This window comes from Amblyomma maculatum, chromosome 3 (assembly GCF_055883805.1).
Source record: "Amblyomma maculatum isolate TAMU_Amacu chromosome 3, ASM5588380v1, whole genome shotgun sequence".
Classification (NCBI taxonomy): Eukaryota; Metazoa; Arthropoda; class Arachnida; order Ixodida; family Ixodidae; genus Amblyomma; species Amblyomma maculatum.
Genome location: NC_139346.1, coordinates 150,064,796 through 150,088,150, shown reverse-complemented (window position 1 = coordinate 150,088,150; position 23,355 = coordinate 150,064,796). Strand labels below are relative to the sequence as shown.

Below are 23,355 nucleotides of genomic sequence, written 5' to 3'. Positions count from 1 at the left end.
GTGCCCTTCTGGAATTTTTTGGAAGTACCTTGGCTGCACGTTTTCACTCAGGGAAAACCTGGTGGTATTCGCAAGCTTTGTCCTCCTGCTGTCCAGCGCTGCGCCCCAGTCGGTCCGTCAGATGTGGAGTCCTCAGCAGCGTGTAATCTGTTGGAGCTCCGTGGCGCGCGACATGCCATGGCCCGTCGTTTTTATCCAAAGCGCCGTGCAGCTCATCTCTCGCGTCGTCGAAGTGAGTGTAAAGGAACTCCACTTGCGTGTGTACTCCAAATTCTTACGTGTGCCCTTTGTTACGGCGCGCTCGTGAGAAGCTCGATTTTGGCTGATCTATGTTCACAGGCATTAACATAGATTAAGAATAAGGAAGCCTAATACCAATTTAAGACCTTTCCGATCTGGTTTCTAATGCTAGGATACTTCAAATGAATGACACAGAAAATTAGGGCCGTAAGTTGTGCGTGAGCTCCGCCCTTTGCAACGTCTTTTCTATTTCTCATTCTTGCGTGGTGGATCAAATCAACGCTGAGGGCAGATTTACCAAGATTGCTCTTCATTCTTTAAAGTTCTTGATAATGTTACCTCTCCTGCACTACAGTGTAAAAACGATGAAATTTAACTTGCTACCTCTTGTAGCACGCTGAATAAAAGGACAAGGCTTAAGACGCTTTTAGCACGATGACGTCACATCGAAGTTGCATGCATATGGAATAAATCGCCACCGTCCTTATTTCTTGCTTGCCAAAGGAGTTATCACTCACATAACGGCCCAACGAAACTCTTCTAGAGTAACGTCGGCAATGAAGTATTGACTTTTCTATAAAAAGCAAAGTAGAGCATTTGACGAATATTCTGAAAGCAAGAAAAGCAGCTTTGCAGTTTCCCTTAATTAGAATAGGTGCTTCAGTTTTGTCTTGCAGCTACTAACCTAACGAACGGGCACCCGGATTCTAAAAATAGCATGAAAATTAGATGAAGATATCGCAATGAGCTATGAAAAACCAGACGTCATTTATAATATCAAGACTCAAAAAAAGAGCGGTATAGGCCAGGGAACCGACTCGAAGTAATTATACTGTAGCTTAAATCAAGAAGAAATGGGCATGTGCAAGGCGTATTTGCGGATACCAGATAAGTAAATGTCCTTTCGTGTAATGCGACACGAAAGGGTCGCAGGGAACGACGGTCTGCGAACTGGTTTGTAATACTTAAGTTTCTGGAATGAAGTTGCTGGAGATGGTGCATGGCAGAGTAACCGCAGAATGGTAAAAGAGGCCTTTGCCTTCCGGGGAATGATGGCTTAGTGAATGTGATGATGGTACTAGGAGTGAACGTTTTAGCGTTAATTCTGCTCGTGCGGCACAGATTACGGAAAGGAAATACCGAACCATACCGAGGACTGGCACGAGCGTTGTTGTAGACTTCGACCTCCATCAACGTGAGCACTTTCACGCTGCATCTAATCTTATTGCAAAGAATTACAAACCGTGAGAGCGAGGTCAACCTTTAGCTGTAAACAACCAGCTCGACAGTGCATGAAAACTATTTCCGCAGGCTTGTGCCGCGGACTCATACTTTCCACTTCGCTGTAGGAAGTTCTACAAGTCGTGTGAGGCGTGCTCGGACTAGAGCCTTCAATCCGCCCCTTTGTATGCCGAACACGCAGCGCAACAACCTGCTGGAGGCGGGCTTCGCGACCATCGGGCCAGAGTTCTGGGCTGCCAACTCGCGGCTCACCAACCAGATGCTGTTCGGCGTCGTGGGAAGCGTGTTGGCCGAGATGGACGAGAACGAATCGCTAGGCCTGCTGCTTATGCCGCTCGTACTGGACGTGGTATGAATATCGCCATCTTCGCATAGTATTCTTTATCTCTGCCCTCAAGAGCATTTCTCTCGATGCCTTTAAAGGCTTTTGGGATGCGTGCATTCTTTTTCCGATAGCCTTATGTTGGCAGTGAAAAGTTGTTGTTGTTGTTGTGCTGGGTTTAATGGCGCATAAGCAACTAAGGCTATCATGCGCAGTGAAAAGTGTCCCATTGTTGTGAGAAAAAAAAAAGCTTTTAAAAGCTGTTGATGTGGGAATCATGGATTTGGTAGAGACCCACCTATATCGTTTTAGAGTTGGGCTTAATTGAATTACATGGTCTCCGAACAAGTATTAAGAAAATTTTGGATGTCCACATCGACATTTGTTGTCGGAAAGCTCTGAAAACTGGTATGTGTTTCAGAAGTAAATTTTCAAAGGCCAAAAAACATGTAAAGCTGGCAGCGTACATGGTGTTGATGCGTCCTCGCCGAGAATATGTATGTTGATCATGCAACTCGTTCACAGTAAAGATTATTTCCAAATTACAAAGAGTGCAAGTGATCGCAGCGCGTTTCAGTTGCAACATATTCAAATGGACTTACTGTGCAAAAGGTAAGATGACTTCTGTTAACCTAAAATTTGTTCAGACAAAATTCGTGTACCACATATATAGCTATCTATAAAATAAATTACAAATATTATATTATTCTTTAGTCGCGCTCAGGCACGCGTTGTAAAAATCGAAAATATATTATATACACAAACTTCGAGCACACTGCAGTACAGTGAAACACCTATTTTTCTGACAACGATTACTCAGTAAAATAAATTGCTGTAGTTGGCCAAATACTTTGGGGAAACCCTAAGGTGGAGTAGATTTCTTATAAGGGAGTAATTACTCAGTGACGTCCACCCAAACACAGCCATACGGCTACAAAGGAAAGCTATACAGCTTTCTCAGAAACTTCGTAGTTAAGAAAAATTTGTCCCAATCCGGGGATCGAACCCGGCACCACCACCTTTCCGGGGCAGTCGCTCTACTGACTGAGCTAACCAGGACGGCCAGCAGATCAGATGGTAGGGCGAGAGCGAATTGATCTATAACTCAAAGTGGGAATGCTGTTGGCCAAGTATTTAGGGGAAACCCCCAAGGTGCAGTAGATTTCTAATAAGGGAGTAATTTTTCTTTAACTACGAAGTTTCTGAGAAAGCTGTATAGCTTTCCTTTGTAGCCGTATGGCTGCGCTTGGGTGGATGTCAATGAGTAATTACTTCCTTATTATAAATTGCTGTAGTGTGCGTGAGCATCCCCAATGCAGGAATATTTATTGATAATTAAAGAGCCTCTCGAATGTGATACCCTTGCTTCTTTTCTGCACCATCTGTTTGCTCTCACAGGAAGCGCATGTATGCTCTGGTATTCATTAATGACTTGTATATCTGCTCACCCCTGTTACGAGTCAGGCGACTCCGTATTATTGCTAAATAAGGACATATCCTGCGATAGCCTGATACAGATGCTCACAAGGAGAAACCAAACTATTCACGTCTATAGAAGGAATATTCAGTATCACATTCTACACTTTGCTGACAACGGCCAAGGCACGCTGTTGCTATTATAGCAACTACTAGCTACCTCTTAAGCATGAACGTAGCGAGGTTTCCTCAGCCAGCTCTGAAGCCCCACTTTTCTCTATATTTTAACTTTTTTTTTTAATAGAACAAAGTATATACCGTAGCTACATATGATGCCGCGTGAAATGCTCTGTATATGCATTTAATAAAAAGGTTTTCAATCTATTTTAGCAAGTTACTCAACAAAGCCCATGGCTGGTCACTGTGCGCGTAATTTTCAAATATCTTTTTTGTTCAGAAACTACCCGTGCACCGGAGAGTAGTAGCGTAGACTGATCGTATGGTCGCCTAGCTTATTGAATTGTGTTCTATGTCTTACATTTTGTGTCTTGCTGGCAATAAAATGCAACGATGCTTGCTATTCAAAACTAAAACAACCGTGCGATTTTCCTTATGCGTGGTATTTGTCCGTTAGACGAAACTAAATCGGCTTTCTTTAGTTTGCGAATCTTGCATCGTACGAGAATACAGCACCAAACCGGTAGGGCACTCGTTTATTCATTAGATCCCTTGATGACTGCACATGTAGTCAGTAGGGTCATTTGCACCCACTCAGCTCGCTGGAAAAGCAATTTGCTCCGTATTGTGCACATGAGGCTAAAAATCATGGTGTTCCGTGTCTATTGTGCCACTTGATGTAAGCTCTAGGCCTCTACAGCTCCAGTAGTTTTAGGACCGCGGACCATGCGCAGATATTCAAGGCTCACTCTCCCTCAAAAAAAAAAAAAAAAGAAAACGCCTGACTGATTAGGCTCGCCTATATCGTTTTAGAGTTTTAGCAAGCTATCAGCGACGCAATTTCCTGAATATGTATGACCGCAGTGCTGCTATGAACGCATTCAGGAATGCCTCTACAGCAGTTTAAAACATGGGTGCGCACCTTTGAAATACAGTATACGGTACAGCGTTTACATGTGACAGATGCAAAATATTTAATTTAGAGAGTGACAAATTGCGCCACGCGCAGGCGAGAGATACCCGCGTTGCCCCTGGTGCGTACGCGGTGCCCGTAGCCCTGGGTGCGTCGTCCAACATGATCCTGCCCATTCGCCTGCCGCTCATCGTGGCCCACGAGGTCATCGACGTGCCCATGACGCAGTTGGTGAGGTTCTTCCTGAGTGCCTTGTGTACAAGTCGTCACGTTTCCAGAGACAGATCAGTGATAAAGAGAGAGGCAAAAAAAACACAAAAACAGTGTTCTTACAACCAAATCATGCGGTGCGAATCCATCCCAGCTGTGGCAGGCTCAAGGTTACTTACGCGTTTCTCGAAAACGACAGTATACAATTTGTTCAGTTAAAAAAAAAGAAAAGAAAAAAAAAATGATTCACAGCGGAATGTCATGTACTGCAAGCGATGGAAGGATAGTTAACGCCGCGAATAAGCGCTTTGTAACCTACGTTCAGAAACTGCGCTGCTACACAGGAAGCATGGTCAAATACTCATGGTCTTTCTCCTCTTCAGTAACGCTCAAAAAGCAGGTGGATTAAAATATACATTACAGGTATTAAGTGCTTTCAAGCGCGTAATATTTTTAGCAATAATGCGCTACTCCCCAAATTTTGTCCGTTCGACAGAAATTCAGCAGTTGAAGGTCTATGTTTCATTCATTGACATTTCAGAACTGAGGTTATTGTACCCCAAGGGGTTGAGAAAGATGGTGGCACAGATCACATTGCGGGTCTTGAAAGAAAGTACACATATCTGGGCTAGCTTGCTTCATGAGACTGAAGTCACCATTGCGCACAACATAGTTAATCACATTCACTGTACTTAACCTCTTTTCTTTGAGATTATGTATATTCTCTTGTACGAATAGTCCATTTACTGCCAACCCTCTATCAGATCCTAATGTTAAATTCACAAAGATAGGATGTCTTGTGGCTTAGATGTTGGATTGAGGTTGAGGTGAGAGTGGCTTTAAGGTATCGAGTTCAAGAAAGCGAACGAACTAGTTTCATCATCCAATGCATGCAGAGCGAGAGGAAGAAGATGGCTACACGGCATGAAAGAGCACTGAACAAGTGTAGAGGGTGGAAGCCTCAGTTCGCAGGTTGAGCCAAAGTTTCGACAAGTGGATTGTCTTCTTCTGGGCAGAGCGATCATCACTAGTAGGAGTTTAAATACTTATTTGCTTTCGAAGAAGAAAAACTGGGGTGGGAAGGGTGGGTAAGAAGAACGTAGATCAAGGAGTGAAAACAAAATAAAAATAAAACAAAAACATTTCTTCAGTATGTATTCCTCACCCTGGAACCGGTGATCCTGTAATCTTAAAAATAAATAAAAGCGGCAGTACCAGGAAAAACTGCCATGCGGGGTTAATGATTATTCAGCTCCTAAAGCAGGATCGAGGCAGACACGCATTTCTTGAAAAGGGACAGGCATTTCAAAGGGTTTTGATAAGTACTATATCTGCAGGGCAACAATTCTCAGAGGTTTCCGCAAAGGGGGAGAAGGACAAAGAATATTACCAGGACACTGAACCACACCTGCCGTGCCAACAAAAAGCTCAAGGGCCACCTAAACTAGCAAAGAATAAGCATGAAACATGTTTGGAGAAACACGTGAAGCTTATGCTATTGAGGAGGGGGGATAGCGTGTACACATGCTGTAAATAAACTATACAATTAATGCAATATGGAATTAATTTTTCGACTAGTTATGGGGCAGAGAAAATATATATAAGGTATTCTAACTTTGCTTTAGAGACATTTATTTCTGCTGGTTCCAATGTTCTATATTTATGGATTAGATACACCTCTCTATATTTTCTGTCCCTTGCAGATTTATAGCCTGACTGGAGAATATATGATTTAGTTTCTTCCAAATTATGGTCTTATGATTGAAATGCTGGAGAACTGTTTTCGGGAGGTTTTTGCCTGCGACGGCCCGATGGCCGTCCCCCCTCCGCAATAGCATAAGCTATAGGTGTTTGTCCAAATAGGTTTCCTTCTTATAACTGCCTACTTTTTAGTTGGCTCTTGAACTTTTTTTTTTTTTTGGCGTGGCTGGTGTAGTTCACTGTCCTGTTATTATTCTGTTGCTTTGCCCTTCTATTCCCTTCTTTGAGAAGTTTTTTTAGAATTGTTCTCCTGCAGATATATTCCCTATCAGGACCCTTGAAATGTCTGTCTTTTCTCAAAAAAGGCCTGTCTGCCACAACCTGCTTTAGGAGCTGTCTAATCATCCACCCCGTATTGCAGTTTTCCCTGGTACTGCCGCTTTTACTTCTTTTCAGGCCACAGGATCACCGGTTCTACGCTGAGAAACACATGCTGAAGAAAAAATTTTTTTTAATTTTAATTTTATTTTGTTTTCGCTCCTTGGACTATACTTTCTTCTTACCCCCCCCCCTCCACCACCCCACTTTTTGACCTACTTTCTTCTCATCCACCCTCCCCTCCCTAGTTTATTTTCTTCGGAAGTGAAAGCGTATTTAAACCTATACCTGTGATGATCGCTGTGCCCAGAAGGAGACAAGTTCACTTGTCGAAAAGTTGGCTCGACCGACGAACTGAGGTTTCCCCTCTCTACTCTTGTTCAGTGAGTGCTCTTTAATATCTAATTCATGCCGCTTTTAGCATCACTGTTCCAACAGAGCACAACAACTGCAGCGACGTAATAGTAGACATCATTTATCATCACCTAAGGGGCTAATATTGCTTGCCCCTTTCTTCAATGAGCTGATGGCCAGAGATAACAAAACGAACGAACCTCACACGCTTTTAATGTAATCTAATTTTCTTCCCTCTGCAGATTCTCATCGGTGTCTTGGTCAAGTCGGTCATGCTGATTACGTCTATCATTTCGGTGAACACCTTCGGCGAGTATCTGATCTCCCTGGAACCGCCGGAAGTGAACGCAACATTTTCCGGAAACGACACATCGCTGGAATTTGATGTTTAGCATCCATGTCTCTCAATCGAACATCCACTATGCTATCGGCCGCCAGTCTTTTAATTCTTGATTCTCAACTGTTGATCATAATTATTGTTTCAAGTTTTTATGTAGAGGGCTGAATGAGCCTGAAATTCCACCTGCCTGAGCTCACATCCTGTCGGATAACCGCAGCATCAACTACGCCATACAGCATTGTGGGAGTTTTCAAAAGTATTATTCATTAGCACGCCAGTCAAATTGACAGCCAAAAAATAGCGGCTTTTGTAGCGTGTCTGTTTACCTGATGTAGAAATGAACTGTTTTAGTGTTTTTAGACTCTTCTTTGATGCACTACACTTTGATGCCATGTGCAAAGCGCTGCCACTTTTTCATTAAATGTTTATGCTCAATTTCCTAACTTCCGCTCACAAATTTGATTTGGCCTTCTGTTCTATATCGAGCAACTTTTATGCATATAGCCGTTCCTTGTGCAGATATGATCTCTGCTATTGATAAATGGTGCGCAAAACCGGCAGTGATCGAGTACAGTGACCTGTTCCTGCACAGTTGTGAAGCTACATTTATTGATTGTAAAATTGTATAGATATTGTATTGCATAGATATGATCTTTGCTATTGATAAATGGTGTGCACAACCGGCAGTGACAGAGTACAGTGACCTGTTCCTGCACAATTGTGAAGCTACATTTATTGATTGTAAAATTTAAGCAATCATACGCTTTTCCTGGTTGTTGGAGTACGTAGTCGGACGGCAGAGTACGTACACAGGCATTAGAGATTATGCAGTCCTACAAGCTCACGGTAGTTGAAAACTCAGACTGCTGTAACTAGTAACTTTCATGCTTATGATTGTAACAGCTGCCCATTTCAATCAGCGGCCGCATTCAGTGCACATTATGGCGTTCTATGTCGCACGCTGTGGGCATACGGTGATACTTCCTCCTTCTCTGACAGCTAGGAACACTGGAGCGGTTAAACGCTGCTCAACCGAATGTAGAGCGATAGCTCAGTTATAAAACACAATCTTAATTGGTTTCAATGTTTATATTATTGATTTTTTTTAGCTGTAACGATTATGAAGAAAGCCTTGTGATCAATGTAGCAACCGGCTGCGGTGTATTTATTTGTTATGAAACCACTGTTGCTAAAATCTGCATTCAAAAATTTTGATTCACGTCTGCATCCGTGTGCACAGCTTGTATCTCAGTTGTCAGCCTTACACATCGCAGTAAATTTTAAATTAGATACATAGATAAATTTGATTATTGAAGGAAAATACAGAGAGGTCGGATGGAAATTTGAGCACCTGGCCTGCTACTTTGCACCAGGTAAGGGGGAAAAGGAGAAGCGCGGTCATAATAGGTGACGATGTGATAAGTGGAGGTTTGACATAAACAGGCGCAGTAATTTGTTTCGGATGTGCAGTGTGTCACTCAAGAAATTACAAAAAGCCAGCTTTTCCCGCAGAGCTTTCGTCATGCCCGGCCAAGCGACCGGTAGTGAATCCTTCAAGACAGGCCTGTTATCCAAACGTTTCAGGGAAGTACCTAGCGTTGCCATTTCGCGCGCGTATACACTGGAAACACCAGAAATATATGCTCCACGGTCCTTTATAATGCCACAAATTGAACATTCGTGGGATTCCGCCTGTCCAACTAATTGCAAGTATTTGCACATGAACACTACGTTTAAGCGGGTTCTATAGATGAAGTACGTGTGATGGCGAGGAATTCTGAGCGGACACGCAAGGGCTGAAAACGACAGTGCTCGGATCTAGTCTCCCCAGATGAATGTTTCAGGTGCCTGGCGGAACCAGTAGACTACAGCCGCACTCCTCATACAGTCCGAAAGAAGACACATGGCATCCGCCCTTGGAAAAGTAGAACAATTCGGAGGCCACTGCAGTGGGCGTGCTTTGTTCAGCATCTGCCTTCTCATTTCAATCGAACACACAGTGCACAGGGATCCATTGAAATATTATTCTGTGACTTTTGGCATGGGCTGATGTATGAACTTCATGAAGATTAGTGAGAGAAACTGGCAGGCGGTATGGAGTAGGAAACTCCAAAATCTGTAATGCTGGCTTTGAGTCTGTCAATATACACCACTGCTGAAGTGTTTCCCCACAAATGTAGAAATCTATTCTCGAAGCACTGCAAGCTCAGCAGCGGTTGGTGTAGAGTTATGGCCTAAAAGGAATTGGAGAGTTGTCTTCTGGCTCGATATTGCCGTGGCTGCAGTTGACGCTTGTGCTGACACAGATCCATCAATATACACGTGAGTATTGCTGTGATATTCTGACAAGATGTACGCCCGAGCATGTTGCTTCAGCCCACTAATTGGCGCCATCGATTTTTCAGTATCCCTGGGACATAGAGGTTCATCGAAGTGGCAGGGCGGGATGATACGGGGGAGCCTAACCTCATAGTAGTTGCTGTTTATGGCTGCGGAGTGCATTTAGAAAAACTGCTGTCTGGCCATTTATCCAGAATATTCTTCAGGGGGTAGTAATTATGTCGTGTAATATGCGTAAATACGCATGAAGTGATTCTTATGACAAGTATGTCAATCTTAAGAGGGCACGAGCGTCTTCAATCGTGCCTTTGTTAGAGGTGCACCTTGGCAATAGATGATATATCTTGAGCGCCTGCGCTTCTACGCTCTCTAAAGTCCGATACACTCAATCAATCTCACTCTCCCGATACTAGAGTATCGGGAGAGTGAGAGTATCAATACTTTTCAATACTAGAGTATCGGGAGATTGTATCGGATGCAGTCTATGAACAGTCTCAAAGGCGTAGTGGCGAGTGTTCAGCTTGGCCCTATTTGATGATGCTACAAATCGAAGAAAATTGCAAAAATTGGTAAGGTTTTGAGCATGTGATATGAGTCGTCCGCGAGAGGCTGCGATCAATAATCATTTCCAGGAATATGCGATTGAAAACATGGTATTTTAACATTCCATTGGGAGGCTGACATTTGCCCGTAAATGCGATCACTGCACACCTTTCTGCTGCCAGAAGGAAACCATGGCGCCGTAGTTCCTTCGATGTCGACGGCACAGCTCTATTCAATCTCGCAATTAATAGTGGGCGCGTCGAACCGGAATTCAGTGCAGATTCACATGTCATCAGTGTATGCACTGATGTGAATTATACCTGGCAGTTCACAGCGTAATTCTAATTTCTCAACAGTCTCCTCACTGGTTGTATTTCAGCGAGTTAAACTGACTGCGGCGCAGAAGTGTGTCTGAATACATCCGAAAGGTAACACACACCCACTAAAAGCGAAAAATAATGGCCGAATAATTATGGAATTAAGTGCGAACCTTGTAGTACCACACCATCTGATGTTGCCTCCCGGATTGTAACGAAGCGGACTCGAACTTTTGTTTCGGCGTTCGAAAACGCAGCGTTAATCTATTGTGCCACAAAAGCAATGAGACGAGTGGGCATTAATTGCGCTCTTCGCTTTAACCAAATTGCTCCCATTTGTCGCCAGGCGATTCTCCTCAGAGGATTGGGGTACCGTTGAGGAAACGAAATCATGCATCAGAACAAATGTCTCATAAAGTTCGGCTGGGACTCTTTCCTTTTGCGTCAAATTAGCGCGGGCGTCAGAATAGGAAAAAAAAAAAATGTCAAAGTGGGTTAGAATCGTCAGGTACATGAATTAAATTAGGAGCATGCAATTGACTCATTATTGCTTAACATCACCGAAAAAGATATAATCTGGGCTCTGTGCCTCTACTGTTTAAGAAAATTTTCGTGCCGTTGTCGTAAGAAAAAAAAAGATAAAAACAAAATAAAACACCTCGCCCTCGAAACGGGCCTTCTCCTGAAGTGCAAACCGAATAATGTATGTAACGGTGCCTGCAAACAATGCGAACCATCTCATCGCGTGTGTTTCCCTGTAAAGATTACTCTTGGGTTAGGTACTCTGACTGGAAAACTACCCCACAGCCTATAACTCACGCAGTGACGTCCCCACGCTTTCATTTAGTATAACAGGGAGACCGGTCTAGCAACTCATTCAGTTCATTCCAGGCTACCATATTTAGACCACACAGAATAAAGACGCTATAATTTGTAGAGCCACGTGTGTGAATTTTCAAGTTACGTAAGAGTGTATAATTGGGTGTCGTTTTACAGCGTCGCTCTCCAATCACCTTCACAGCGTGTATTCAAGCCACATTATTTTGCCCCTTTATTTCCTGCACACCAATCGACAATCTGCAATTTTATGCGCGCTCCACGCGTTTTACCTGAGGAGGAGGCGGTGAGTCCAAAAATGCACCCAATGTGAGAGAGAAGGCGTCTCCCAATTGCGGACGCCGTGACCGTCACTCCGTGCGGTTGCCATCCCATACGACCTAAGAACCAGCGTCTTCTGTTTATTTACTTTTTCGTTATACCTACATCACCTAGAGCACTTATTGCAGGCATACAGCAGCTTTTCAGAAACAGCTTCCAGCCTGAACTCGCAATTTCTGTTTGCGTTTGTGGCGCAAATTGCGCAGTCACCCACCTCACAGCTTCTTTTCGCATTTTATTTATCTTTTATATTTAATTACAATATACTGCGGGCCCTTTGGTGGGCCCTAGCAGGAGTGGCAACAATATTATTATTACGTTATATATAAAAAAATTATACAAAGCCAGAGCACAATAGTCATGGAAGCCAGGGGTTGAAAAATCGAACATTTTGTACAAAAATCAAATGAAATACGACAGTGAAATCGCCTGTATGAGGGGAAAACATTTTTGGTTATTTCAAATACACAGAAATATTTAAAGCAGCAACACGATAACAGGTTAGTCAAGGTAGTCAAGACTCAATTAGGTAAATCGAGTCGATGCTATTTGTTAGGTGAGGTGGCAGTCGGTTCCAGTCTTCTATATTACGAGGAAAAAAGGAATATTTAAAAGCGTTTACTCTAGAATTGTTTGGAGTTAATTGATGCTCGTGACGATTTCTTGTCTAACGGGTGTAACGGTTTAAGGTAAGGCCATTAGTTCATTAACAGTTTATTATGTTTCAGCAAGAACAGAAGTTGCTGAATTTTTCTTCCGACTTCGAGTGTTGGGATGTTATCGGTTGATGAGTTCATTGCACGATACTTGGAAACAATAAAACGAACAGCTTTGCGTTTGATGATTTCGAGTGCGTGAATGTTAAGTTTTGTGTACTGGTCCCAAACAGTGGAGGCATGTTCAATAGGGGTGTGCGAATATTCGAAATTTTCGAATATCGAATCGAATATCATAATATTCGATTCGTTAAACGAATCAAATAGTGGAAATTGAAAATTATTCGAAACTGTTCGAATATCTTCGCAAATTTTCGAATAATTTTCGAATACTTTTCGAATAACTGGCAAGAATTAACTTCTCGGTTACCTCCGACCATTCTCGCGAAGGCAGCGTCAGCTCCGAGCAGGCACAGCTTGCTGCCGCAATAAACCTACGCGAGAAGCAGAGATCACCGTTTTAGGGGGCCTACATGCTTCAGCGTGGCCGCGACACGGTCCATTCGCATGGAAACATTCTTAAAGATTGGACATATCACGAATCGCGGTGGCAACTTCTCGTAGTCGTGTCATAGTTCACACGTCTCTAATCTGCCGAGAAGTAACGCTACATGTTTATTCCCTGAAAATTTCATTCACTTTCATCATCAATAGTTGAGGTTAAGTTTATTATGCGAGTGGCGCATGACATGAGAGTTGCATGAATGTTGTCAGCTCATGCTCATACATCTCTCCACTATATATCTCAGGTCGCCTAGCGCCAGTTGTAATCGCCTAGCGCCAGCTAGAGGGGAGCACGCGAGCTAATTGAGAAAGAACGAAAGCAACGAAAGTCACTGAAAAGGAGAGGACGATGAGGAGATCGCGCGCTCGGCGATAACTAGTTCGAAGAGCCAACAGCAGGGGAAGCGCCACTCTATGGCCTCGGGTTACGCGGACGCAAGTCGGACGAAAGCGTCGCTCAGCCATTCGTAATCTCTGATATATTGTATCATGCAATCTAGTTCCCTAAATAAACTCGTTGAAACGTAATTGTTGTAGATAAAAACAACCAGCAACTGACAATGTGCGTAGAGATTAATAGTGGTGCCCCCTAGAGGAGATTAGCGTTTTCCCGTCAGATCTATTACTCCACGAGTTATAGTGCTCTACCGCAGCGCTATATTCGTATTCGATTCGCTGCTTTCACTATTCGATTCGTATTCGATTCGCTTTTTAGCTACATTATTCGTATTCGATTCGATAGCAAGAGTGCACTATTCGTATTCGATTCGGTTTGGAAAAAGTACTATTCGCACACCCCTAATGTGCAAGCTTGAGTCCTATGATTGACGAGTATGCTAACAGCTTTACATTAGGCGGAGCTTGCTTTAGTTTGTGTCGTAAAAGGGAAAGCTTTTCAAATGAGGATGCGCATAGGTTGAAAACATGTCGGTTCCAATTAAGTTTTTTAGTTATAGTGACTCCAAGGTATCTATATTCACTGACGAAAGGATGAGACGAAAGATTGTAGTGGAATGAATGCGTGATTCGCTTATTTGTTATTTTCATGAAGACCGTTTTATCTGTGTTAAGTGTCATATCCAACTCACTGCACCATTCTTGAATTTTATAAAGGCTAGCGTTAAGTAGTAGTTGGTCAGTAAGATTGTTAATCTCATGAAAAAGAACGCCATCGTTTCCAAACAGCCGAATATAAATCGGGTCAGCTATTGCATTGATAATGTCATTAATATAAACGAGAAACAACAGCGGCCCGAGTACGCCACCTTGTGGCACTCCTGATGTTACTGAAAGTGGTTTAGAAAAATGATCACCTATGCAAACAACTTAAATTCGGTTAGTCAGGTATGAAGACTTCCGGCTAATTATGAAGTTTGGAAGACCGATCAGGTGAAGTTTGTGAATTATCTTACGGTGTGAAATTAGATCAAATGCTGTATTGAAATCCAAAAATATAACACTAACCTGGCCTGATTTATTCAAAACACTTGCAAAGTTATGGATAACAGAGGTAAGCTATGTTACAGTAAAAACACCCTTTCTAAATCCATGCTGATAAGAAGATAAGACACTATGTTCAATTAGGAATTTAGTAATTTCATTGGCAATAATATGTTCAACTAATTTAAAGCAACTTGAAGTAATGAAAATTGTGCGATAATTAGTCACTATTAGTGTGTCTCCCTTCTTAAACACCGGCACAACGCTTGCTGTTTTCCAGTCAAAAGGAAGGTTAGCAAATGATATTGAGGCATTAAAAATTATAACCAAAAATTTGGAAATGGCTTCAGCATAGCGATAAAGAAAACTGTTAGGTATTCCGTCAGGTCCTGGGGATGTCTTTGTTTTGAAATTTAACAACATAGCAACCACACCAGAAGGCGATACAATGTCTGGGACAACCAAGCATGCATGATTAACATAGTGTCATTTGTAGAATGCTCAGAAAACACACTATGAAAATGGCAATTAAATTTTTCTGCAATGGTTGTTTTTTGGACGAGGATCACTCCGTCATGCATTATTTGATCAATAAAGTTTTTCTTTTTGCATAAAGATTTCCAGAATTTATTTTGGGCAATTGGAATAAAATTCGGCATGTTATGCTTGAAATAGTACTCTTTGGATTCCCTAATGACGTTATTAGGTTCTGATTGCCTAAGCTTGTATAATGCTACGACAGGTGCTCCCTCGTCTTAACCGCTTGATTTTTCTAGTTAAATGCAAGATTCTCGAGTAATCCAGGGCGATTGTTTGCCAGTTATCTTTATTTTATTTGGAATGAATGTGTCAAGGCATTACTTGCACATGTCCTTGAAGTTACTCCACAAATCAGTAACGTTAGTTCCAAGAAAGCTGTCAATTTTGAAGTTTAGGTAATCTAGCACACTTTCATCCTGGGCGCGAGAGAAATCTTTAACAGAATTGAGTTTTGGAGAAGGCAAGCAGGACGTTAATTGTAAGGGACAAGAAAAATAAACCATGTTGTGATCTGAAATGCCATGTTCAACAGAGAGAGAATACTGATCAAGTGACCTACTTGCAAAAATGAGGTCAAGCACAGAGTGACATGTTCCCCAGACACGAGTGGGCTCTTTTACCACTTGTTGCATGTCATGGCTAAACATAATATCACACAAATGCCCACACTGCACTCCTAAGCTTGGAATGGGAAAGGTGTAATTAAAATTTATTTCTGGCAGGTTGAAGTCACCCACCAGAAGCATCCTGTCATGACGAAAATTATTCGTATGGTCAGCCAAATCTTTTAGAACCTGCGGCGGAGAATCAGGTGCGTGATAGACAGCAAACAACAACAAAGAAATGCCCCAACAAAAAAATTCAAGGAAATGCTTTCGTGGCTATCAATTTGATGGACAGGAAAAGCATTGATAGTGTTTTGAACCAGAACCGCCACACCCTCACCCCTTGAGGATCTGTCTCGGCGAAATATCTGATATGATGGCGGAAACACGTCGGCATCATCTATATCTTCGAGTAACCATGTCTCGTTGATAACGACCATATGAGGATCATAACCTAAAATGATAGCTTCCAACTGGTCACTTTCATTTGAGATACTGCGGGAATTTATGTTTAACAATTTCAATTTCTTCATATTGGGTGGCGGACGTCACTGCGTTTCTGTTGGCCTTTTCTGGCTATCAAATAGTCTGACTCTGCAATTTTTAATTTCATCCCACTTCTAGACCCCATCAACTCGTAGTGTATCGTTAATTAGTGTAACATATATATATATATATATATATATATATATATATATATATATATATATATATATATATATATATATATATATATATATATATATATATATATATATATATATATAAAACCTGAGTGCGAACAATGAGAAGGCTATCACACTAAAATGAAGGATTCGTATACATATACATATATATATATATATATATATATATATATATATATATATATATATATATGTATATGTATACGAATCCTTCATTTTAGTGTGATAGCCTTCTCATTGTTCGCACTCAGGTTTTAGGAGGTCACGGCTGTTGCGTTACAAATAACACAGGTGAGATCCCATGATGACTCCTCCTGAGAGAGCGGAGCGCTAACAAATTACTAAAAGGGGAATGTCCAAGACACACGGGTACACTAGCAACTACACTTCATTGCCATCTTGACCAACATCAAAGCAGATGTGATAAAGATTCTCCAAAACCAAAAAAAGACACCAAAAAGAGAAACACATTAAAAAGTATACGATAGTGGCACATCATCCTCCCTATCTGTTTTCATAGAAATACTTTTCATTTCGCAGTCAGAGCAACTCAAGGATAACTTCCGTGACTATACCTTTAAGCTAGTTATCGATTGGTATTATGCTGCCCCGTTTTACTATTTTGTAGCGCTCCGCTACCTCAAGATGACTGAAGACCAACTAGCCCGATAAAAAGCCTTATGATGATTTTTACGTTCTTACGGTTTATATTATCCTGCCGACAGGGGGGTGTTGCGACGTCGTCTTTGAAAGCTGAAATCGGCGCAGCCCTGTTTTAAGCTTTTACAAGGCGCGGCTCGCACACTGACGCGTGCATGAATGCGTCACGTTCAATGAAGAAGAAGGTGGCTTGCGCTTACGCACGCGAAGCCCGTCTTGCCAGCGAGCCTTTCTCGATTGCCTTCGCGCTGTCGCAACCCTCCTTGATCTACGCCAACTGCTCTCCCTCGTTTCATTGCTTCTACAGCCAAGGTCTGACAAGGCAAGGAGATCTACCATGGCTCTGAGAAGCTGCAAGGTAGAAGGTGAGTGTGCACAAGAACCTGTGGCTTGCATACGCCCGATAAACAGGGTTGAAGTGTACCTGCCGGGCTGAAAGCCAGCCGCTGGACGTATTTATCTATCGTTAGGGCGTCGAGCGAAGCAACTATCGAATCGGACTAGGCCCGCCCGACTAGAGGCGGAGGGTTCAGTCTGTCCGGCGTGTGCCCTGCCGAACCAGCGGCTCTTCTCTTTCCTCTTTTCTGATAGGGCAACAGCAAAAGACGGGACCCGGGAGCTGTTAATCTCGGCATTCCCTCCGCCCCTCTCCCGACCATTTGGGCATAGTTGTCTTGCTCGACACCAGGCAGAGGAATGGTCACAATCCGACAGAAAGTTGTGCATATTAACGCTGCCGGTCGGCCTTAGTCAACCCAAAAGATGGCGTGCCCTGATTTCGCATGCTAGCATTTAGCTCGTCTAAAGGTTCATGTGCTGACCTGCTCCCGCACTCTAAAAATGACTTTTTCCTGCCGTAAGGCAGGGACATCATTCAGCTGCAAGCCACTGCTTTATTCGTGTATTCAGGCGATCGACCAGCACCTGCGGACTCACCGCGCCGGCAGGTTTCCGTCTACACGCTGCGCTCGTTCACTCTGTCAGTAGACGACCACCAGGACTGTCGCAGCTTGTCCCACCTGGGCATCCTCATGCCGCTCTACCTGATGCCGCTTTTCTTCATGGGTACCAAAGTAAGATGCGCTAAGTCAGTCTGTTTTTCACGCAAGGTGCGCTAGTGCTGCTTGTTGCGGTGGACATCACTGACTTTGATGCTTGCATCGTAACGCATAAACAAAAGATTTACTAAGCAAAAAAAGTGCAGCTGAATAAGCTCGCTTTGCCAGGCGTAAAAACTTGTGTAGTAGCACAATGCGTTTCATTTCGCTTTCAAGTCGAGACCAGGCTTGCAACGTCAGGCTTCAGGCAAATATCGGGAAAATCGGGGACTGAGAGCCTTATTGGTAGCGCAGTATAACCTTTTGGGATAGTCTAACGTATCTTGAGAAGGCAGCGCGATGGCTGTGTTCTTCGTTCCACTATTTACTGACGGAGGAGGAGGAGGAATCAACATTTATTAAGCCCGAAATAATTCGGTGGTGCATGCTTGCACCAGACGGGGTGGTTCCCTAGTTGCGGGACCCATATGTTTCCAGCAGCTCCTGGCCCCTATCTGTCAGTGCGAGCTGGATCGATAGGGCGGGGCTGGACAACAAGGTCTCCCATCGCTCAAGGGGTTGGGGATTGGGGGTGTTGGCGGGAAGGGGAGGAGGGGGGGTTTTGAGTTGTTTGCATTCTGCCAAAACGTGCGGCAGGGTGCCCTTTTCTTTTTTACAAAAAGGACAGAGCATGTCGTGTTCCACAGGGTACATGCGGCTCATCAATACGGGATGCGCAAGCGATCCCGCCTGCGCTCGGCGCAGGATCGTCTGTTGTTGCCTGGTGAGCTTGGGGTGCGGTTCTGGCAGTCTGCATCTTTCCTCTCGGTACATACTTGTAATTTCCCGAAAGCTGGTAACCGGATGCGGTAGCTCTTCCGGCTCGTTCTCGCCCCGGATTGACATTTCTCGGGCATGGTAGTCTGCGATGATGTTGCCTGCTACCTGCGAGTGAGCCGGGACCCACACGAGCTCTATAGCTCTTCCCGGAGGCTTGCACTTGGATAGAATGGCTCGGGCCGCGGAGGATATTACCCCTCTGCGGAAGCTTCTGTAGGCTGTCTTTGAGTCAGTGACCACGGTGTCCACGCTCGGCTGTGCGAGTGCGAGGGCCATGGCCGCTTCTTCTGCAACTGCGGCGTCTGTTGTCTTTATGGACGCGCTGACGATCAGCCTGTCTTTTGACGTAACCACCACTGCTGCACGGTCACTGTGTTTTCGGAGCGAGGCGTCCGCGTAGAGGACCCTGGGGTTCTCTTCCAGCTTCCGGGCTATGGCTTTGGCCCGCGCGGTGCGCCTCTCGTCGTCCTTGCCCGGCGTCATGTTCCGGGGAAGGGGTTTGGTCTGAATGGCCGTCTTCCAGTCTTCCGGAAGGGTTTCCTTGAGGGGTACTGGCTCAATCTGCCATCCTATCTTGCGTAAGACGGCTCGTCCGTGTTTCGTATGACTGAGCCGGATTCTCTGATTAGAGAGGTGGGCTTCAATGAGCTCCTCCACCGTGTTGTGGGCGCCCATGTCCAGCAGTCTTTGTGTGGACGAGTATATGGGAATGCCCAGTGCTTGCTTCGTTGCCTTACGAAGCATCGTGTTTAGGGTGTCCCTATTCGCCTTCGTCAGCTGGAGATAGGGGGCGGAGTAGGTAACCCGTGACACGACGAATGCGCGTATCAGGCGCATGACATCGTCCTCTTTGAGGCCTCGGTTTCTATTAGATACCCTTCTGATCATACTGAGTATCTGTTCGGCTGTAGTTTTGATCTTTGTGACGGCGGCGTGTGCCTTCCCGTCGGCCTGAAGTAGTAGGCCGAGGATCCTAATCTGCTGTGTTGGCTTGATAGCCGTTCCGTCGATGGTGACGATCACGTTCGGCGGCAGCTCTTTCTTGGATTTTCCCGGTTGGATAATAAGCAACTCTGATTTCTGGGGAGCGCAGCTCAGTCCGCATGACTTTGCGTACTCGTGCACGGTTGTTGCCGCCTTCTGCAAGGCTTCCTCCATCCAGGCATCAGAACCGGCTCGAGCTGTCCACACCGTAATATCGTCGGCGTAGAACGCATGGTCCACGCCTTCGATTTGCTTGAGTAGACCGGGCAGGGGCAGGAGGGCCAGATTGAAGAGCAGGGGCGACAAGACCGATCCCTGTGGGGTGCCCCTATCACCCAGCTCGACAGGGTCTGACTTCTCCTCCCCTATTCTGATGGTCGCTGTTCGGTTTGACAGAAATTCTTTGATGTAGTCGAATGTCTTTCGGCCACACCTGGTCATATTCAGATTCCGCAACACGCTCGCGTGGGACACGTTATCAAACGCTCCCTTCAGGTAGAGGGCGAGTATCCCGCGCGGCGTGTGCCTCGTTGCCGGCTTGACGACCAGTTCGTGAAGTTGGATCATCACGTCTTGGGTGCTGAGATGTTGCCTGAAGCCGTTTCTTCGAGGTGCTTCTGCAGCCGGCGAAGGACCATACGCTCCATCACCTTCCCCGCGCAGGACGTGAGGGAGATGGGCCGCATGTTGTCTATCGTGAGGGCCTTGCCGGGCTTTGGAATGAAGCAGACCTCGGCGTCCTTCCATTCCTTCGGCAACCGCGAGCTCTCCCAGGCTTCGTTGATGTGCCCTAGGAGGCCGCGGGCCGCTTTACTGCTCATGTTACTGAGTAGTTTGTATGTTATGGCAACCCTGCCGGGTGCACTTTTCTTCTTACTTTGATCTATCGCTGTCCACAATTCCGTCATGGAAAACGGCCGGTCCAGGTCTTCGTTGTCGGGTCCTTCGTACCTCTCTGGCTCCGGGTACTGTCCCTTCTCTGTCTTTAGGTACTTCGCCTTCAGGTCTTCCAGGAGCCTGCGGCCCTCTCCCTTGTACATGTTCAATACTTTGGTAAGGTTGCGATTGGTCGCAGTTTTGCTACTCAGCGGGTCGATCAGATGCCTCAAGAGGCACCACGTCTTCCACGTCGAGAGCTTGCCCTGCAGGCCGTCGCAGGTCTTCAGCCAATTCTCCCTGCATAGTTTGGCCGCGTGCTCGGCGTTCTGCTTGTTCAAGGCTGCTATGCGCTTGGCCAGCTTTCTGTTGTGCCGCTGACGTTTCCATCGCCGCGTTAACGAGTGCCGGGCCGCCCACATGTGGGTCAGTCTGGCGTCCACGTACGGTGTCTGCGAAGTCGTTGCGATTTCTTGGGTAAATTTTTGGAGGGTCTTCTTCTGGTCCCTCGACCATTCGGTGTAGGTCTGTTGTGTTTCAGCTCGTCCCGATTCTTCCTCAGACGCCTCTTCTTGTTCCTGGGTGAACTTTCTCATCTTGTCCCAATCCGTGATCCGCGCTGTCCCCAACACAGCCCGATATCGGGAACCTCGGATCGTGATGCCGATCACGCTGTGGTCAGAACCCAGGTCCACTTCTTCGCTTCTCCAGGAGACGTCTAGCGTTCCCGATAACCACGAAAGGTCTGGCGTAGTGTCCCTCGCGGCACTGTTGCCTCTTCTGGTAGTTACGTCAGGCTCGTTCAGGAGGGCAATCTCGTGATCATCCATTGCTTTGGCCAATGCTTTTCCTCTTTTTGACTGGAACTTATAGCCCCATGTTGTGTGAGGGGCGTTAAAGTCGCCGAGGATCAGGAGCGGCCTGGTCCCCGCCAACCCTTTCGCCTGACTCACGATGCGGTCAAATTCGTACTGCCGTTGTGACGGCCGACAGTACGCGCTCATTACAAATAAATTGCCCGCGCTGCCAATTTCTCTTGCATGAATTTCGACCAGCGTGTGCTCGCACCCGCCCTGCGCCGTAACATGTTGAGTTGCCGCCACGTTGCTGCGAACGAGCACCGCCGTTCCGTTCTCCGTGGGGTCCGTGTAAGTGACGTACCCCGGAAGTCTTGGTTTCCCGTTCGTCTCCTGTAGAGCAATTACATCAGGCTTGTTGTCTTGCTCGTCAATGTATAACATTAGTTCCGCTTCTTTGTTGCGAATCCCACGGCAGTTCCATTGGTAAATCACGGTGGTTTCCCCCCCCCCCCCCGGTCTTCTTGTGCTTCTTACTTGGCTTCTGCATCATCCTTTCCGGCTGTCTCGAGTCGATTGCGCCTTTTCGCGATCGCGTTTTTTATTTTTTCGGCCCGCTCCTTTCTCAGGGACGCGAAGTGGTTCCTCACCGATGTTGAGGCTACTTTTAGCGCTTGACGTTTGTGCTTCGCCGATGGCGTCTGAGGCTGACTCTCGACAGCTTTAAGTCGGTCGTCTATTTTGCTGAGCCTTTCGTTAATTTGGGAAATTGCGGCCAAAATGGCCATAAGCTCTCCTTCTCGCGGGATCTGTGTCGTTACCGTGGTCGCGGTCTCTGCGTTCGCAGTTTCCTCTCCGCTCGCGGGGCTCTCTTCGGCGTCCATCGCCTCTAGGTTATTTGCTGCACGTTGCATGGCCTCAGCCTCTCCAGCTGTCCGCCCTTGGCGGGGCGAGGGGGGGGGGGGCCCTCCGCGGCACCTTGCGCAAGCCTGCGGCGTTGCTTGTCGCCGTGTTGTCTTGGGGTCCTGAATTTGCCAAGCTGCCGTTACTCGCTAGCGTTTCGATCTTATTCATAAGCGCCTGTATTTGGGCGTTCTGTTCCTGGATCTGAGCGTTTTGGCGCTCTATGATCCTCTTAAGCTCTATCACTTCGCTACTGTCCTTTTGCGGATTCGCTTGTGAGTTAAGGGGTTGGGAGGGGGTGAGGGGTGGGAATTCGGTGTCGCTGGTTAGAGCGACGGGAGACCTGTTGGTCCGGCCCACCTTTTTCTCGGCGATCCCTCGGTGTCCGGTTGACTCTGGCGACTGTTGTTGACAGCCACTGTTGTTGCTGTTGCGGCCCGGCGTGTGTGACCGGCCCCGTTGTTTGGAGGCGCTGCGGTGGGGTCCGCCTGCAGGACCTCTCTTGTCTTGGTTCCTTCTCCCGATGTCTTCTTCCTCTGCTCGGCGCCGTTCCCAGCGCCGCCGGCGGACGACGTAGGGTGTCTTGAAGCGGGCTTTGCAGGCCTTGTCCGCTGTCAGGTGTTTGCCTCCGCACAGGCCACAGTTCGGGACACATTCGTGATCTTCGGCGGGGTTGGAGATTCCGCACCCTCGGCAGATCGTGTTCGAAGGATCCGGGCACACGTCCATTCTGTGGCCCACTCTTCCGCACGCATAGCATACGTCGATTTGTTTTCTATGTAACGTGCACTCCATGAGCAGGTTGCCGTATCTCACGTATTTGGGTACTTTATGCCCTTCGAAAGCAATGACGACTGATCGGGTCTTACCGATCCGGTTTGCCTGTAGCGCCGTTGGGTTATGCTTGTGCACAACATTGTCCTGAATATCCTGGGCCGTATCCTCGAGCGGGATGCCCCTTATGACGCCCTTCACCGTGCCGTGGGGGGCCGTTTCGTAGGTACTTTTACTGACGGAAATTGATGATGACAACAACCCAAGCACAGCGCGAGGGAGTGGCTATTAATCGCGCATGTGGCCAGCGTGGAGAATCTGTCCGCGCCGCCACGGAGCCAA

The 23,355-nt window shown here is 45.8% G+C and overlaps 1 protein-coding gene across 1 annotated transcript in view; it reads left to right on the top strand.

Annotated features, from left to right (window-relative positions):
• The first annotated feature begins 16,958 nt into the window (after window positions 1-16,958).
• Window positions 16,959-23,355, top strand: part of LOC146196433 (uncharacterized) — a 72,721-nt gene continuing 66,324 nt past the window's right edge. The window contains exons 1-2 of the mRNA XM_084597013.1: window positions 16,959-17,167; window positions 17,712-17,875. Of these exons, the coding sequence (XP_084453139.1) occupies window positions 17,140-17,167; window positions 17,712-17,875 (192 nt within the window). The 5' untranslated portion in view covers window positions 16,959-17,139. The remainder of the gene's footprint in view (window positions 17,168-17,711; window positions 17,876-23,355) is intronic.